General features: G+C 38.4%; 1 protein-coding gene across 1 annotated transcript; it reads right to left on the reverse strand.

The window, feature by feature from the left end:
- Nucleotides 1-3,775: 3,775 nt before the first annotated feature.
- Nucleotides 3,776-11,681, reverse strand: pnp4a (purine nucleoside phosphorylase 4a). Its single transcript, XM_034868292.1, has 7 exons — nt 11,432-11,681; nt 8,682-8,845; nt 6,768-6,871; nt 5,791-5,966; nt 5,476-5,666; nt 4,426-4,505; nt 3,776-4,296 (listed from the first exon to the last, which is right to left on the reverse strand). Exons 1-7 carry the CDS (start codon nt 11,452-11,454, stop codon nt 4,141-4,143), a joined length of 894 nt encoding a protein of 297 aa, XP_034724183.1. The 5' UTR covers nt 11,455-11,681; the 3' UTR covers nt 3,776-4,140.
- Nucleotides 11,682-20,273: the final 8,592 nt, after the last annotated feature.

The following is a 20,273-nucleotide window of genomic DNA, read 5'->3' on the forward strand; positions in this document are numbered from 1 at the left end:
AGATGGGAAGCCATGACATAGTTGATACCCCTAGCAATGATAGAGTACCTAAATGCATAATTTGCCAACAGTTAGCTAGTCAGGGCCAGGTTAAATTTCTAGGGACAAATGCCTTTATTCCAAAAGTTATATCGCTGATGCTTGAAAGTTCCGGGTCTCCGAGCAAAAAAAAGTGAGCTGTACCCAACATGCTGTTCATGTATTGTGTCAGTATGTTTCCCCTTTTGTAAAAAATGCCTCTGACCATGCATAAACACCGGACCCCGCACAACAGAGTTCATCATTATTAAAGCTTCTGTCTCATGGTCTCTTAATTATATAATGTTGTAGGTAATGTCCCTGATAAATGAACAATAAATGTGATAAACTGGGAACAATCCAGACAACATTAGCATGGCATCTGGCAAAAAAAGAAAGGATTACATTCACAATGGTGAGGCATCACTTTTCATTGAAATGTGACCTTTATATATCCTCACCCAATTGGTTTTTTGCGATGTTTAGGTGAAACTGCATCCTCGCCGATGCACCAATGACAGTTTAGGCAGTAACGATGGTACTGCAGCACGAGAGAAAAATAACCCAAAATGATAATAAATTCAGATGAAGTTTTGTGAAATGTGGAAGAGGGAAAAGCTCCTAAAATCAGGAAGACACCACAGTAACTGTAAAAAAGTGCTGCAGTCAAGAGATGGTCACTTTCACGGGTCTTCTTTTCCTTTCTGTCTATGTGATGTTAATAAGAAACATAGTGGTGTCTAGTGACAAGAGGGGGTTGTTATTGGTAATAATCTGTTGTTATTGGTACATTTGGTCAGCAATTTGAGTTTTCCTTGTTTTTTTAATGGAGTTCTGCTGATATTTAAACCGGGAGTGTGCAGCTAGCAAGTGGTTCATGACCTGCTTAATCTTCTTATCAACTTCATTTGTTCAATTAAATTCAATTTTAGTTATATAGGGCCAAATCACAACAGTTATTTCACAGCGCTTTATTTTTTGTTGACTCCATTCTTCTGTTTAGCACTGCGTGAATCGTGGGACCTTTTTTTGATTAAAGTTTATTAACACCAAGCATGTTACGTGGCCATGTTAGCTCAGTTGGTAGAGCAGGGACACATATATAGAGGGTCGACGCAGCGGTCGCAGGTTCGATGCTGACCTATGGCCCTTTTTCATTCCCCCTCTCTCTCCCCTTCATGCTGTTGTCTGTCCTTTCAAATAAAGGCTTAAAAGGCCAAAAAATAATCTTAATAATGTACATGTTGGGTGTCCAAACTGCAACAACATTAAACACTGCATGTCCTTGGGTCCCCAGAAAAACACCCGTAATGTGTGAAGTAGATCGAGGGAAGGTTCTCGAGATATGTGAACTACCACAGACAGACTAAGAGTCCTCGCTTTATAGTCAGGTTTGTCTGGGGCAGAAGCAAGAAAATAAACACAGTAATAAAAGGTCCTGTGTTGTGGATTTAAGAATGTTAACCAGATTCAATGAACTCCAGCACACAGACTTGAGACCATAATATAAATCCACAATCAGCTAAGTGTGAATAAAAATAACAGTTTGTATTAATGTCGATTTAAGCAAATCTGCTGATATCTGTATGAGGCAGCTGTTGGTTCTTACCTGTTTTTGTTGTGTTTAAGGGTCCAGCAGAGAACCAGCAGAACAATCAGAACTAGCAGCAGAACCCCCAGGGACACAATAAAGAGTTCAGAGGTCATCAAATCTGAAGAATTGGGGGCAGTGAGGGACTCTGGTCCTCAACACTGCACACCTGTTTTGGGAAAGAAAAATAGATTAGCACTGTTACAATTTATTCTTGATCTTGATCAACAGGTTACAAAAATTCACACCACCGCAGTGGTGCAAACGTTGCAACCTTTATAGAACGTTCCCCTAACGTTCCCCTAAAGTTGCAACCTTTAGAGAACGTTCCCCTAACGTTGCAGCCTTTAGAGAACGTTCCCCTAACGTTCCCCTAACGTTGCAACCTTTAGAGAATTTTCCCATAACGTTCCCCTAACTTTGCAGCCTTTAGAGACCATTCCCCTGATGTTCCCCTAACGTTCCCCTAATGTTCTTTTTACATTCCCCTGACCTTTAAAAAACTTTTAGAACCATGATACCAATTTTATTGGTACTCTAAACTGCATGAGCAGGAATTAATTTGTTATATAGTAGCAGGAATTAATAAACAGGCAAACTTGATGGGATTTAAAACTTTAACATGCAATGTAAAATTATTACCAAAAATATATGTACAAGAATCAGAATCAGTTTTATTTGCAATATAGACACATAACAGTGCAAATGTAGTCTGCAAGATGCATATTGGAATGAGAAAGTACCGTATCTTAAAACACATATAATCTATCTTGTAGAGAATCCGTCACCCTACACCACACAATTAATGAAAGCCTGCAAAAGTAAGGACAGCTGTCTTTTTCTAGAGTGAATAGGTCAACAACGCTGTCGAGTGGGCGGTGAAAAACAGGAATGTCTTGAGAATCAAAGAAAATACTTTATACTTTTATTGATCCCCAGCTAGCTCCCCCTAACCTTTAGTAATAGTTGTGACATCACATGCAAAGTATACCACAAGGTCCCCTTAATAGCTGTTGTGGAGCTTTCATTTGTATCAGTTTGTTTCAGTTTTAAACGTCAACATCTAAGCCTGGAGAAACAATTTTCTTGACACAAATGTTTTCTTTACAACTCCCTCTGATCACTCAAATTATTGTCTTAAAGATGGCAGAGTCGGTCTAACCCTTTACCCAACACTTTGCTTTAAAATAAAACTTTACGTTTGGTCTAGACTGCCGGGGGGCGTCCCATAATGCACTGAGCGCCACTCTCATCCTCCTTCTCTCCATCTGTAAGCAACCTCATCCCATTGATGCATGTTACTAACTCAACTTCTTCCCTTTCCCGGAGGCTTGTGCTCTATCGCCCCTCTCCTCTCTTCTCCTATCGCTCCTATTTCTCCCCTATTGTATCTGTGGTTGGAGTCACCTGCTGCCTCCATGTTGCTGCTCGACACCCTCTGCTACAATTTTCTGTCTCTCTGTCTGTCTCTCTGTCTCTGTGTCTCTGTCTGTCTCTTTCTCTCACCCCCAGCTGGTCGAGGCAGATGACCCCCCCCCCCCACCCTGAGCCATGGTTCTGCTCGAGGTTTCTGCCTCTTAAAGGAAGTTTTTCCTTACTTCTGTTGCCCAGTACTTGCTCTTGGTGGGAACTGTTGGGTTTCTGGAAATAACCTCACAGTGTACGGTCTAGGCCTGCTCTTAATAGGTCTGGCAGTGCCACACTACTGTACAGCTAACACATTGTTCTTCAAACATGTACTGATTAGTATGTTTAACTTACCTGCCTCTCCTGCTGGGATCGTGTAGTTTAATGGAAATCGGTTAAAGTGTAATCTCTGAACGAATAAACTGCCTGTCATTCAGAGAAAGTTGAAAAAAAACATTCTGTTCTGTTTGAATTTTCTTAACCAATCAGAGTTGAGTATAAACTGCACATAGATAATCATTTAAACTAAAGGAGCATTCTGTCTCTGTCTCAGACAGGAAACCTTTCTGTTCCGGCTGCATCTCCACATACTCAAGAGTAACTTCCCAAATCATTATGCCACTTTATTTCAGCATCTCACGGCTTTTTCCACTTTTCATAATTTATGATTACAAAATCAAAATCACACACATCAGCTCTGACATCAACACTCAGCTGCAGATTGGTTGATCGGCATAATCCATAAACAGGCGGCAGGAGGTTTTTCAGCATGATTTTTTAATAAGATTAACATGGTCAGTAAATGTTTGTACAAAATAAATATACAAGAGAAGAATATTTTTTTAAATATTAAAGCACCACCAGACACAGCTGTAATCATTATATTAATATGTAGGATTAACATAAAATATCATACATAAATACTTGCACAAAAGTGTACCCCGATAGATATATTAGGCACCATGTTGATATAAATTAAGTGTTTATGTTAGCAAAAGTAAAAAATAACTAAGTATGATGAAATACAAGAATGCTCTAAAAAGCTTTGTCAATGCAAGAATTACGTATAATCACATCACTGTGTTTGTGTGTGTGTGTGTGTGTGTGTGTGTGTGTGTGTGGGTTCAGACAATATTATTGGGGGTGGTGCTGTTGTTATTGATCTCCATCCGGCTGATCAGCTCGGTCACCAGCTGCTGCACCGTTTGAGAGCGCAGCCGGCCGACCTCCAAGACGCCATCGTGGTTCACGCTGTCCGAATCCTCGTAACTCTTCACCACCTGACACAGATCGACCAATCACACGGATCAATATCGGTTAAATGATCCAGCAATTCATTAAATAATTAGTCAATCAAGCAATCAATCACACAGCTACCAAGTTGACCCAGAAGGTGTAGTGAGTGATACCTTGTTGGTGATCAGAGAGAGGCCGAACACTCTCAGACCGCAGTGAGTCGCCATGATGACCTCAGGAGCTGTACTCATACCTATAAACACACAAGACTTGACTTTACAAAAACAGGCCACAACAGTAATGCTGGCACTTATGATAATACTATGAATAATACTGCTGTTACTGTCCACACTATGATTAAAATATTGAATATTTGTTAGTTTTCAGACTGAAAGTAAAATCCCACATTAAAAGGAGGGTTAGGCAAATTTTCCATTCTGTTATTATGACTCCACAGAGATAGATTACCATTGGGCAACTTCCCTAGAGCACCAAAAACTTCAGGTTTACTGTGTCACTTGATGCATAGTCATTTGATCAACTTCATTTTTTGTTTTGGAATATGCACCAATGAAGTACAACATCACCATAAATATGTTAGACATAATTATTACTTACAATCATGGACGAAATTATTGGCACCCATTATTGGAACTTTTCCCCAAAATGCACCATTTCTCCCAGAAAAGTGTTGCAATGAAAACTGTTTTGGTATACACATGTTTATTACCTTTAAGTGTATTGGAACAGCACAAAAAAAAAAAGCAGAAGAAAAAAGGCAAATTTGACATTTTACAGAATACTCAAAAATGATGCTTTGTCATATATGAAATTAGCTAACATTAAATATGAGTAGAGCTGAAACAAAGAATGAATCCATTAACAGTACATGAGTATTTTTTTAATTTGGTTTGCCATTATTTGTGCATATAAATAACACTTTTTTTATGTTCTAGCTTCTCGAATGAAAGGATGTGTTGTTTTATTATTTATATAATTTTGAGACTTTTTTTTAGATTTCACATAAGACAGAAGGTGGTAACAGAAGAAAAATCCAGAATTTATTGCCAACATAATAACGTTTCTGGGAGTTATACATTCAGAAATGACTCCCGAGAGTATGAACCCATTGGATTTAATGGACCAGTAAATCCAAAATCATTAGGATGATTCTGTGTGTGTGTGTGTGTGTGTGTGTGTGTGTGTGTGTGTGTGTGTCGTACCGACAGCGTCCACCCCCAGTCGATGCAACAGTCTGGCCTCAGCGATGGTTTCGAAGGTCGGCCCCCCCACCATGGCGTACACGCCCTCGTGCATGAGGCCGGCCACGCCCAGCTGCTTGGCGATCTCCTTCGCTAGGCAACGCAGGCCTTTGTCGTAGCAACCTGACATGGCTGGGAAACGAGGCCCGAACCTTAAAGCGCCAAATGTTAAACAACAAAATCAACAACAACAAAGCCCCAAACAAGAAAGAAACATGACATGATCATAACTGACAACAGTGTTATAAACATCTTAATAATAATAAAAAAAGTTACTTTTCGTCGTTGGGTCCACTCAGTGGGTTCAGACCGACCAGTCCGGGGAAGTTGACGTGGTCTTTGATGATCATGATGTCACCAGGTTGGAAGCCATCGGCCAATGAGCCGGCAGCATTCGTCACGATCAGAGTCTCCACCCCCAACAGTTTGAAGACTCGAACTGGAAACGTTGTCTGATAAGAAGACGTCCAACATGTTAATCTTTTGTCTCTAATGCAAAAGAACCTTCCTGTTAAAGGAATAATCTTGAAGTTTTAATAAACTTCTGTTAGATCACCGTATGTTACAACAATAACATAATGGTGATTAAACCTACGGCCACTGATGAAAGTTTTTGCATTTTTAACGTTGGGCAAGTTACTTCCATAATGTAATACATCATAGATTACTAGTTACTGTCATTGAAGAGTAATAAGTTATATTCCAATATAACTGTCTCTGAATTGTAATGCTTTACACTACTTTTACGTTACTTTCGAGTTACTTCAAAATAAAAGACTATGACTTGGCAGGTAGCTTGTGAATTTCACCACAGGATCACAAGTCCCCTTTTATCCACATCATAATTAATCCACTACATTTTGTATTATTAATCTGAAACCTCAAAGCACTTAAATCTATAAAATGTACAATAGCCTACTTGACTCTGCATTGTGGTGGACTAGAATTAGCCTAAAAAGTAGGATTAAGTTAAAATACTCAGCTTTTAATTGAATCAATTTCTTCTAAAATCTAAAAAAGTGTGTGTGTGTGTGTGTGTGTATGTGTGTGTGTGTGTGAGAAATGAGTAAAACAATAGCAGCATTGAAGGAAAGGCTGCATGTGACCAAACTCATGCATGATTGGAGCTGGGTACACACACACACACACACACACACACACACACACACACACACATTGAAGGTTCAATCTCATGCTTTAATTAGCTGTGGGTGTTTGTATGTGTGTGTGTGTGTGTGTGTGTGTGTGTGTACCTTGCAGAGTGAGTGTCCTTCATACATGTGGAAGCGACCCTGCATGCACACGCATGTCTTCCCCTTCAGTTCCCCGAAGACAAGCCGACCTTCATGACCTTTAACTGCAGAACACACACAGTCAGGATTAACGTGAGAGACAGGTAAATAATAACTAACACACCAAATCTATGTGTGAACTTGTAACCAGACAGCGTTGGAGCCATGGAAACTAGGATACGTTTTTCTCTTTATACTCTATACTAGCAGTTTCCACTCGCTTCCAGTCTTTGTTTTTAGCCAGGCTAAACATGTCCAGACAGTAGTTTCTATTCTTTGTCTTTCCAATGGACCTGTAACGCTGGGCGGACATTGTATGGATTAGTCCAGATTTGAACCCTGTATCGGTTGCCCGAGATTCATTTTGTTCTCAGAAATGAAACTTTTTGAGCAATTCTGGGAGCCAGTCTGCATTTAGAGAGACAAAACTCAGTTTGTTTGTTTCAACGAAGACCCAAAAATAAATAAAAATGGACCTCCTCTAGATTTATTTCTTAGTCTGTCCAGCATGTAACTTTAAATTAATTTCGTTGATGTATGAAAACACTGACTGTTTTAAACAGACTTAATTTATAGACGTTATTTCTCTGAATTTATGTATGTAGTTATTTCAAGTATGTGTGTGATTGAATTAGATGGGTTTTTGTATTTAAGAAGTTTTATTTTTTGCAATTTTTTGGATTTGTTCTTTGCACTTTTCAAAAGGAAATAAGACATAAGTCATTTTACAGATGCTTTACTTGGAAGGAAATTCTCCATTCAAACCTTTTTAGCTCTGTGTCAGTTAGGCCTAGAATTACACTGACATTTGGAACAAAACAGTGAGTGTTAGCTTCCCAATGACCTCAGGCACATTCCAGAAGGCACACGGTAGCTGTTTCACTTTTTTTTGGTATAACATGTAGGCGAGAAAAGCATGTATTTTCAAGTGTCTCTAAAGAGGTTAATGGGATAACATCAGTTCATCCTATTTAGTAGTTCATTGGAGAATATATGTGAACAAAGATGTAGTGAACAGCTCTTTAATGGCAGGTTGTCAGACAACTCACCATATATAGTATTTAATGTTGTAAGTAATTAATGAAATGGTCAAGGCAAATCAAGGGAAACAGGCCCGGGTCCACAGGCTCAGATTGGGAGGGGAGCAGTGCTCCAGGCTGCAGCCACTTGGCACATGGCACTGGTCCCACCTGCACCCCATCAGGTGATCAGGGGAAGACATTAACCATTGAGTTGTCTTCTTGTCAAAGTTAAATATCAAAACTTTTTGTCCTTTTTTTTTTTTTCTTCAATGTTTGCCACTGTTTTCAACACTACGTAACACTAACTTGTTAACTTTAGTGTTACAGTTATTTTTGGAATTTATGGTCAATAAACTTCATTTGTAGGAAATTATACCTAATATATGAGTTAGAAAAGCAGAAATTAGGAATTATTGGGACTAAAATTAAAGGACTGGATGTTGATGGATAATCACAGACTGGAATATGTCAACTTTTACTCAATACTATTTCAAAACCACTTCAATGTTGTTTCAAATGCTATAAAACTAAATAAGACATCCTAAGATTAATGAAAGTAGAGATTTGTATTTGCCAAAGAGTGTTGTGTGGAATCCTTCATGTTATTTTGGGTAGTTAAAAAGAACACTGATATAGGAAAACGGGTCAATTTGACTTGAGGACAACATGAGGGTTAAACCCTCCCAGGACAACCCCGCCTCAATACTGTGAGACAAATCCCAAGTCAAAGTTTGTTCCACTACCCTTCTCCTGAGCTCAATTATTAAAGAACACTTTGTTTAAGTGTCTCTGTCACCTTTTTCATTGTGAATCGGGCTTTCAATATATAATAAAGAATCTCTATTCAGAGTACCTGTGCTCTGAGGGAAGCCCGGTATGTCACCATACGGGAAGGAGTCCTGACATTTGAGGGTGTCGGCGAGCATGCCCAGTCCAGACCCGCAGATGATTGCCACCTGGGGGCGGTGCTTCGTCTGAGCCATCAGCCAGTCAGCTGTCTTCTGGTATTCGTCGTGACTGCGGACAGGAGGAAATCAAATTGAATTATTTTAGGAGGAATTTGTGAATCCCCAAAGACCTCTACTTTGAAGCTTTTAAATAATGTTGATTGACGTTAATGTTATTCCATGTCAAAACCAATCTTTTTTCTTCATTTAAAATGGAACACATACTTTTGATTACTCATCTTAAACTCAGCATAGAACGGAAGATGCCCAAATATTACATAATGGTCACATTGCCATGTGAGTTTCTGAGTGTTGTGAATCTCTGAACTCTGAACCAAGACTTTTTCATCGACTTAATTGATATCAAAAATTGTTATCATAAAAAAACCTGTAACATTAGTTACTGAAGATGTGTTAATATGGATCTATCTGCCTTGAACCAATCCTGCTTTGCTCTGGTGCCCCTTCCTCATCTATCTACTCCTACGTCAACGTGAATAGAGTGATTGTTAGAAAATGAACATAATCTCGTGTGTCTCATTAAACCTTTAGAACTGCTTTCTTTTACACTGTTCTCTGAGTAACTGCTTTCAGAGTCAGCTCACAATATGCAAAGGAAATCTTGTAATGAACAGTCAAATTGACCCGTTTTCCTATATCAATGTTCTTTATAATTCCCCAAAATAACATGATTGATTCCACACAATGCTCTTTGGCAAGAACAAATATCTACTTTCATTCATTTTCGGGTGTCTTATTCAATTTTATAGCATTTAAAGTGGTTTTGAAATAGTATTGAGTAAAAGTTGACATATTCCAGTCTGTGATATTCCATCAACATCCATCCCTTTAATTTTAGTCTACATAATTCCTAATTTCTGCTTTTCCAACTCAAACATTAGGTATAATTTCCTATCAATGAGGTTTATTGACCATAAATTCCAAATATAACTGCAAAAACTGAAGTTAGTGTTACATAGTGTGGAAAACGTAAAAAAAAAAAGCATCAAAAGTGTTGGAAAAAAAGGACAAAAACGAGATCAAAAGTTAAAAATATCAATAAAATGTGTCAATTGACACTGACATTGAAAAAAGTGCTGAAAAAAGGGACAAAAAAAGTTGAAAACATCGATAACAAAAGTGTTGATTTTGATGGGGAGACAACACAAGGGTTAACACAATGAGTTTGTGTGGGAGCCTGGTCCTCTGACCCATTTTGTTGCCCTGCTGGACTCCAGGGTCCAGGGTCTGCCGCATGAAAGAACAAATTCTAACTCATTCAACCCACCGTCTTCATCAGAATGTCTTAACCCTTGTGTTGTCTTCCCGGGAAAATTATAAATCAACACTTTTGTTGTTGCTTTTTATCGATGTTTTTAACTTTTTGTTACGTTTATGTCCCTTTTTTCAACACTTTGGACTCACTTAACTTCAGTTTTTAGTTATTTTTGAAATGTATGGTCATTAAACCTCATTAATTGGAAATCATACCTAATGTCTGAGTTAGAAAAGCAGAAATTAGGAATTATTTAGACTCAAATTAAAGGAACGGATGTTGATGGACTTGAATATGTCAACTTTATCTCAATACTTTATCGAAACCACTACAACTTTTTCAAATGCTATAAAACTGAATAAGACACCCCAAAATGAATGAAAGTAGAGATTTTTACTGGCCAAAGAGCGTTGTGTGGAATCAATCATGTTATTTTGGGTAATTATAAAGAACATTAATATAGGAAAATGGGTCAATTTGACAACATGAGGGTTAAGAGACAACAGGTCAAGGGGCAGACTCCTGGGACTACAAGGTTCAGCAAGTCCTCTGTGCCCACAGCAATTAGACTACACAACAATATGCATTCTGTATCAGCAATCAACTATTTTATATATTCATACATGCTTGTCATGTTTCATCAATGTGCTTACTTACTGTTTTGTCTGTCTTGTCCTTGCTTGTCTTTCTTTTACTGTTTCGCGTGTGTTTTTAATGTTATGCAATAGGTTATGTGGACACTGGAGCGTGTAATAGTGACCATGTGAATTCCCTACTTGTGGATAATAAAGTTTACCCTGACATTGACCATGTTGACATGTCAAAATTGACCGCAATAATGGTCAAGCTATGAAGTATTATGACAGTCACAAACAAACTGATCAAACGTCACAGTTTTGACTGAAAATTTGATATTATTTGCTTTCTGATTAGAAGTTTAACACCACTCTCATATCTGCTCGTTACATTCTAAGCTTCAGCCAAATATCTGGGTCTTTAATAAAAAGGCTAAAGTACAGTACAGGAAGGTTGTGTACTGTGTAAAACATTACAGGGAAAACTATGCCTCCCAATGTGCATTTTTGGCAAGAATCATGCACCTGCAAAGCATTTTGTATACTATATTACTCCAATTTACGCTCTGAATGGCTTCTTCCTATGGCAACGACACCCTGTAGGCTCATGGGTATTGTAGTAGGCTAGTATTCATGACCATGTACCTACTTCAGGCTTTCAAAAAAAGAAACTGGTCATAATAAATACATGCAATGACGAGAGGTCCCAAGTCAACAAGTTTAGTAAACAGTGGTCTGGTATGTTGAGAAAAAACAATAAAACATACAGCATATGCAGTAAAATGTATTAAAGGTGTTTTCTTACCTGATTTGTTCTTTGCTATGCATGATGGACGGATGTCAGACGACTGGTGATGATGAATATAAAGCTGACTGTGTGTGTTTATGTAAGCAGCTGTCCCTTACAGTGTGTGTTAGAGTGTTTAAGTGTGTGTGTGTGTGTGTGTGTGTGATGCAGTGACAGTCTGAATGCGGCCAGCTGATGCTGAGCAGCCTACATATTCACCGGTCACATGCTTCTGATTGGTCAACAACTTGTCCATTCATCAGCAGCAGCCAATGGAGCTATGTGTTGTAGAAATGTGTGTGTGTTTGTGTGTGTGTCTGTGTGTGTGTGTGTGTGTGTGTTGGGATTCCTTTCTAAACAGGATTCTGGGATTTCTTTTGTTTTGGTTGTGTAAGTGGAGTCTGGTTTGGCCTCATGCTCCTGTAGTAACGTGACTAAGTAATGTGATTTCACTTCAGTTTTAACTCTAAACGTGAGGTGCGCACACACACACACACACACACACACACACACACACACACACACACACACACACACACACACACACACACACACACACACACACACACACACACACTGAGACTGGTTGATAATGAAGTGAGACTTTAATTGCCTAAGAAATGGAGTGTTCATGCACGTTTAGTCCAATGGTGAGAAAAGTGAGAAAAGCTTGACCGCGGCCATGGTAACGTGTCAAAACTGATGAAGTATTACGATACAGCTGTCAGTCACACGTGTATTTATGTCGCTTCTGTCCATATACTCACGACCTGCAAACACACACTCATACAGACAGACTTCAACTGTAGGAATATGGATGACTGGTTTGGAAATAAATGGCAAAAAGTATGGACAGACATATAAACATGTGGCAAAAAACAGTACTTATACTGTGTTTTGTTCTTTTACTTCCATTTTGTGCTGCTTTACAATACTACCCCACCCCAATGTTGTACTTTTTACTTCACTGCAATTTATGTGATGACCTCTAAACTGATAGAGACTCCATTGATCCTTTGGAAGGTAGGGGGGTTTACCACCCCTCTAACTAACCCGGTAGGCTGTGTTGCTCTTCTATCACACTAACTGGGACTCATGTGAATGAATATATATATCGTCAGGAGGGTGAGCGTGAGCAACCAATTATATTACAGTTTTTTGCTGACGCAAAAAAATCTACCCAAAATGCGCTACACACAAATGTGTTCTTTATTCTAAAACGGATCTCTTTGGCTTACATGTTTGTAGTTTTGTACTCTTGTATGCTACTGTATACAACACTGTCTCAATGTCACAACAGTAATGATAGGCAAAATATGTATTTTCTGGTGTTTACACTGTACTTTCACTGTAGAACATTGTATACAAATGTAGATGTACTGAGTCTATGAAAGACCTATGAAAGAGCTTTATATTTAGAACAACAGTGTACACATGGCATATCCAAAAATGTACTATTATGATAAAAGTTTTGATGCAAACGCTTCGTTTTGAGATGTTTATGAATGTGGTGTTTCATTTTGAAGGAGATTTGGGGAATTGTGTGTAGAGTTTGGAACAAAGGAGACACAGTTGACGTGTGTAAGCAGTTGTAAAAATGTTGTTATAATAAAAATAACAATAACATGATACATGTGTGTGTGTACACATATGTAGTAGGGAATTAGATGCACCTTTCCATGAATAGACTTAATTAATGCATAATAAGATGGAAATGAACCCATAATAATAGTAACTTACACCTTCCAAATAGACATAGAACAAACATAAAAACAAGGGTAATGTGCCACAATTAATGCAAAATAAGATGAAAGATTAAACAGTAATGAAGTACACCGTTGATACCTATCAACTCTAATAAAATGAAAAAGACCCCAAAAATAACCTTAAAAACCAATTTGGTAAGCTCTTTTAAAGTTGTGTCTTGTACTTTAAGGCTTATGTGTCTGTCATGTCAAATCCTCATTTTACTAACTTGTACTGCGTCTTTTAACATTGTATTAAGTAAGCCATCATGACTGTTGTATTTTATTCCTGTTTCCACTGCTTTGCATGTTTGCATGCGTCATGTTAAAAATTAAAAGTAAGTTCAGCTAAAGTTGAAAATTAGCCACATTAAACACTGGCAATTAACAGTATGAGCATTGTCCTAAATTAAATAAATGAAAAATCATTATGCAGTAAAATGTTCCCCGACAGTGTTTTAGTATTAAATGTTATGTTTTTGGATTAATATCACTGCTGCATTATTGTTTATGTTGCAATGTACCTCTGCAGAGTTTTAAAACGCCCATATTCTGCTCATTTTCAGGTTCATAGTTGTATTTTGAGGTTGTACCAGAATAGGTTAACGTGGTTTCCTTTTCAAAAAACACCATATTTTTGTTGTACTGCACATTGCTGCAGATCATGTTTTCACCCTGTGTGTTTATGTCTTTGTCTTGGCTACAGAGTGAGACATCACCCTTCTATACTATCTTTGTTGTTAGTCGCACATGCTCAGTAGCGAGGTAAGATCCCATCAGCTAGATAGCTCTTTCTCCAAGGTAGGATCAGCTTAGGAGACTTGTTCTAGACAAGGGGCACTTGTGGAATAACTGCAGAACCGGGACATGGAAGTAGATTGTGTTCAACTATTGTGTGTTGCAGCAGTGTTCTGCCATTGAGAACGCGCTAGCATGTGCTACGGTTAGCCACCGTAGTGACGTAGAAAGCCGCACAGATGTTGAACAGCTCACCTGGAGACTTAAGGCAGAGGACATTCAGAAACCAGATCTCACTCATTACAGCATGGATAGTTTTTTTTTTATTTGTATGCATGTGGAAGCACCAGAGACACAAAATAACCCAGAAATCCCAGAAAAAGTGTTTTTTTTCAGAATATGGGCACTTCAAGGTTTTGCTAATTTGCACTCCCTTATACTGTTGGGAAGTTTAAGCTACAGCAATAGACAAATGCTGTAAAAAGTGACATGTTTAGCTTTGAATTAGAATTTTAGAGGGATAGAAGGACAAAGTACAAGCACCTCAGATTTGTAAAAAACCATAAATTTACTAAATAACCTTCCCTGACTGACATTGTGCCAAGTCTCCATAGCTGCCTATTCACTTAGCTAGTTAAAAAAATTGTTTCACCTAGAATTATCCTGTAGCTTAAACTGAAGCATGTTCACATCCGTTATGTTAAATCTGATCACCTAAACCTTGATAAATTCACTCTGTCAGGTCCCGATTCAGACTCTGGATTCAGCCAGTTAGAGCTGAGATTTGGGCGGTTTAATGGGCAGCAGCTCGTCAGGCGGCTCTGTTTTAATTGAAAGTCCACATTGTGTCTCATGACCGCTCACACATCTCACATGTTCGCCTGCTGCTGCTCAGATCTGCTGAGGCTAATGAGGCTCATGTGGGTCTAATGGACAAGAACCTGAGCTGAACTGGAACCAGCGGTGACGTGTAAACCGATCGGAAGTGGGCCTTTGATGGTGCCAGGAGGACCACACTATGTTTATGTTGTACCTCAGTACACGTTCACCTGCAGAGAGATGATTGTAAAACCCCAAATCAACTCAAAATACAAGAATCTTTTCTAGAATACAACCAACTTACACATTTAGGAGATTCTAAGTTTCATGTGACACTGATGAAAATAAAACAGATCAATTTCCATAACCGTTCTATTTACAGTCTCTTGTCTTTTCACGTGCCTGTGTGTAAGTGTGTGTGTGTGTGTGTGGTTTAACAGGAGCCATGTGGAAGCTGGTTAGTAGTTTAATGAACAGAGCGCAGCTGGTGGTTAGAGACAGAGAGACAGACAGACTGATGTGTTCTAATGAAGTCAAAATGTGGTATTAATTGGTATTTTGGATGGTACTTATGTGTATATAAATTACAATACAGTGTAATTATCCCATCATGTTACATTACACTTTACATTACATACACAAACTTTATTATCCATCTACCAGTGAACTACATAAAAAAAACTTCTTTAAGTAACATATCAATGTATGGCAATGTTGATCGTTTGGTCGGATTCGGATGGTCCACCATATTGTTCAGACTGAAATATCTCACCAACTATTGGACGTAATGCCATGAAATTGGATACAGAGATTCACAGTACCCCGAGGATGAATCTTAATGACTTTGGAGATCCTCTGAGTTTTCCTGTGGTGCTGAATCAGGTTTACATTTGTGTTTTTTAAGTGAAAGTTCTTTCCAACTATTGGATGGATTGCCATCAAAGCTATACAGAAATACATTTTTCCTTTAGGGTGAAGTGTAATAACTTTGGTGAGCCCCTTACAGTCATATCAGTGGTGAAGACGTGAACAAAAGAACAAAAATGGGGATTTGTATATCTTGTATTATGCCTCGTATCATCCCTAACTTTAGTGGATTATAACATACAGTATCAGGTATGGAATTAATCAGCAGATGCTAAATGTGTATAGTGTACTGCAACGTCTTGTCTTTGGTATTGTCCCACCGAGGACCCAGAGATGCCATATCTCCAGAGATATTCCTTGTGCAATAAATTAATAAATAAGGAAATAAAAATACAAACAGAGAAAGATTCCAGAAGAAGGATTTTTGGCACATTTTGAACACAGGAATTGCCTCTTGCTACTGAAGCAGTTGTTTTTTTTTGCCGGTGACTAAAGAGTCCGTTTGACAGTATAATACAGAACAGTCAATAAAGTAAGTTTTTCAAAAATTGCGTTTGCCCCAAAAATTCTGTTTGGCTGAGTCCTGTAGCTGCGCATGGTTTGAATCGGAAAAAACATTTGACCAGGCTTATTCATAACACAACACCAGGGGATAAAGTAAAGTTACATATGTAAAATGACAGGAGTGGAAGGATAAAAATAAAAAACCAAGCAACATATTGCAGTACATAAACAGTTTTCTATGGAAGGATGTTTTACATTAAAGATGTATGTGATCTGAAATATCTTCAAATAAATTTGTGTCATTTGACGTGGCTTTTTCTGTCTCATGTGGAATTACCGGCTATACTCGGGTTTTGTTAATGGGTTTAAAGCCCAGCTGAACGCTCAACATTACTGCATTCCTTCACCTCAGACAAAATGTGGAAAATGTGACCACGTCTAAACTGTGGAGTGGAACAAGTATTCAGACCCCTCAATCCGGGTCCCGCATTCAAAACCTCACTTAATACTAAAAGTGTGAAAAGTGAAATTACTCACTGTACAGTCAAATGATCCCTGTCCGACTTTTACTAGTACGCATGATACTTCTGGATGGATGTTACTGCTGCATTCTTGTGTATGTTGCATTTTATTGTTGTGGATGTTTAAGGTTGTGCTCATTTTAAGTCCTGTATATACTGTTGAGTACAGCAATGCATCATATTCTGTAAGATCATCATATATTTGTAGGTGTCCTGTGAGAACCACGTATCTCTAAAAGTCAACTATTCATGGTGTCACAACAGCTGTTTTCAGCTTTGTGACAATGCATTTTGCTGCTGATCCAAGAGTTTTTCAAGAGTTTATTTGTATTAAATAGAAGTAGAATATTCTTATTTTCTCCATCCCATTCAAAATCTCAAAACTGGGATATACAGGGATTGTAATCTGAGAAGTAACAATAGTTTACAAATAACTTTAATGAGAGAACATACAATAATGTGAAGTGGAAGTATAAAAAAAAAACATAAAATGGAAATACTCAAGTAAATTACTAGTACCTCAAATTTCTACTTGAGTAAAAGTACTAAGTTACAGAGACAGAGTGAGGAGGTTGATTCTGGGGTTGCAACCTCAAATGTTTTCTTAAAGGTTCATAATCTTTCAGGGTTTAAAATAACTTTCCATCTCAGTCTCTTTGACTGGACCGGCAAATCAATAAATTGATTATGTGAACTCGACTAAATAAGGGTTTCGAGACACTTGGAGAACAAATAAATACAAAGATGTGGGCTACAGGATGATTATTTTACTTGGCAACTTACATGGTTTTTCCTAAAATGATTTACAGATTTCTAAGCATTCGATTATTAAATGGTTTTAAAAGTACATAGTAGCCGTGAATGGAGCATTCCCCCAGTCTCTTCATGACACAGCCATGAGGTCTGCCTCGGTGTAAACAGGCCGGACTCACTTGTGTCTCTAAAAACAAAGTGAGTGTGTAAAATCACAAAGACGTCAGAGAATATTTCGCATTCTCCGTGAGTCGACTCAGACATTCTGCTGCTCCACAAACTGCTGAAGGAAGGGTTTATTTTGTTTCTGACTCTCAATGAGGAAAACAGTTTAGGTTTTTTTCTGTCAGTGTGACGTCTGAACGACACGGCAGGAACTGAGAGGAAAGATCTGAAATAAATATGTAGCAGGAGTAAAGACGTATTGTGTGCATTATCCGAGAAACCATGCTGTGAGCCATGTGACAGTGAGGTGGGAGACAGACCTGGCAACCCAAAGGTGACAGGAAGTCAAAATGACAATGGGCAATTTATATTCAGTTCATAGAGTCAGCTAAACCAATAAAACTGAGTGACTACACTCTAAGAAATAAATCCGTAAAATAACAGAAAAAAAGTTCTCATTAACCATAACTAAAAACAAAAATTGAAGAAAAAATTGCAGCTGAAGTAAAAACTCAGAACATTTTCTGTTATTTCAAATGTTATTTCACATTCTCTCAGATAAAGTAATTTTGGCGCTTGTTTCAACGCTTCTTATTTCTCTTTTGGCTCGTTTTTTACACATTTTCAACGCTTTTTGTTCCACTTTTGAAGCTTTTTGAGGCTTTTGACGCTCCCTTATCCAGGAACCTACTGGGGAAATGCAGACGGAGCACAGATAAAGTTCCCAAAATGCAATCGGAAACATAAATAAACACAAATACAACTGTGAATCACTTTCTATGGACAATTTCTGTAAGAAAACATAGTCATACAACTGTTAATAAACAGAAATTTCCTAGAGTGTAGTATGTAGTTACGTCATTGATAAATAAACTGAATATGTACAAAATAAAGCTGTAGAGTAGAAATTATGATTTTAAGTAAAAAAAAAAAAAGAGGCTCTGAGCACTCACTTTCTCCTTCCTAAAAATACCTCACAATCCTCCACAAGCCTGCCGCTTCTTACACACACACACACAGCTCAGACACCAAATTCTATCTGCAGACTTGTGACCAACATCTCAAAGTCACAAGTTTGGATCCGAGCCGGCATCAGACTGGATTTCATTCCAGTTTCAAAAGGATTTCTGTGGACTTTGTGATTCAATCGCACCAATACTGTCAGGAAATAAACTTCAGTTTTCACTACAACCAAGATAAAACCCAATATTACATCTCAATACACACCTTTAGTAATGCTATTTAGAGTTTACTTGTTGTAGTAAATAAAAATACTGCAGGCAATGAGAGAAACTGTGGCGACGTCTTTTCTGTGGTGTCATTTTTAGAAATTGAAGACACTTTTTGGGAAAGTGGGGATATATTTTGTAAAGTGGGGACTTTTCAAAGAGTACAGATCAGTGGTGTAGAGACAATTAGTATTTTACTTTACGGGCCTGTGCAAAAGTGAGTGGGCCATTTTCAAAAAGCCATAGAAGTCGCAAAAAGAACAAATTAAAATAAATTATTTTACCTTCCAGCATATACTGCATTACAACGGCAATAGCAGTACTGTCTACATGCTCAACCAACAAAGCTCAGTCTTAAATATTTAAGGCTAAAATATATTTGCAGAACCAGAAGCATTGGCTCTGCACATGTTATAAAATTAACCATTTTATTTCACAAAGTGGTACCTAAACATGAACCAAACAGCAGAGAAAGTGTTTGCATACTGCAGGACATAGACTAGCCCACATCGGACATCCTGCAGGACATAGACTAGCCCACATCGGACATCCTGCTGGACATAGACTAGCCCACATCGGACATCCTGCAGGGCATAGACTAGCCCACATCGGACATCCTGCAGGACATAGACTAGCCCACATCAGACATCCTGCAGGACATAGACTAGCCCACATCAGTCATCCTGCAGGGCATAGACTAGCCCACATCGGACACCCTGCAGGACATAGACTAGCCCACATCGGACATCCTGCAGGACATAGACTAGCCCACATCGGACACCCTGCAGGACATAGACTAGCCCAAATCAGACAGAAATCACACATGGGACATATCCTCTTTGTGTATGCTGGACTATGGTCAGATCATGAGCAGCGAATGCGCTAGCAGCAGTAAAAGAAAATGGAAGACGGAAAACCGAGTCTTGTTGAATTGATTTGAATTATTGAATTATGAAAGATATAATGACTAGTGGCCAACAAGGCACGAAATCTTAGACAATGTACGGAGTCCACGGCTGGGACAGGGTCAGATTAAACTAAAAAGTCAGATCACTTATCTTCTTATTTAAAGAGGGCAAAAAACTAATGCGTTTCAGCTAGAAGCCATCATCAGTGTCCACCATTTCTTACTAAATAGGAGTGTTACTAGGTTACAAGAAGCATGAAGCCCGTTTGACTCAATGGGACCTCTGTGAGGGCCCCCTCTGTCCAAACTGTCCATACAACTTTAAAGAGAAGCCACTGTTGTCGCGGTAACCTTTAACACTGCATTGCTTAAAACATGGACTGTTATCTGGGAGAGAATAGAGTGTAAATAATGACGGTTTCATGCTTCTTGTAACCTTCTTAACCTTGAAATGGTGATCCTTGGTACATTGTGTAAAAGGCCAACTAGCTAGCCAGCCAGGAGAGTCTTGTTGTTACCATAGTGATAACTATGGTAACAAGCAGACTCGATTTCTGTTGTTGGTTAACCACCTATGTTCCAAAGGCTTTCTAATTGTTTGATCCATTTGGT

Source organism: Etheostoma cragini, chromosome 4, assembly GCF_013103735.1.
Source record: "Etheostoma cragini isolate CJK2018 chromosome 4, CSU_Ecrag_1.0, whole genome shotgun sequence".
Lineage (NCBI taxonomy): Eukaryota > Metazoa > Chordata > Actinopteri > Perciformes > Percidae > Etheostoma > Etheostoma cragini.

Coding starts and splice junctions, on each gene's coding strand:
- pnp4a (XM_034868292.1), bottom strand. CDS start 11,454: ATGCATAGCAAAGAACAAATCAG. Junction 8,846..11,431: donor CATAGCAAAGAACAAATCAG/GTAAGAAAACAC, acceptor TCCTGTCCGCAG/TCACGACGAATACCAGAAGA. Junction 4,506..5,475: donor ACTGGGGGTGGACGCTGTCG/GTACGACACACA, acceptor GTGTGTTTATAG/GTATGAGTACAGCTCCTGAG.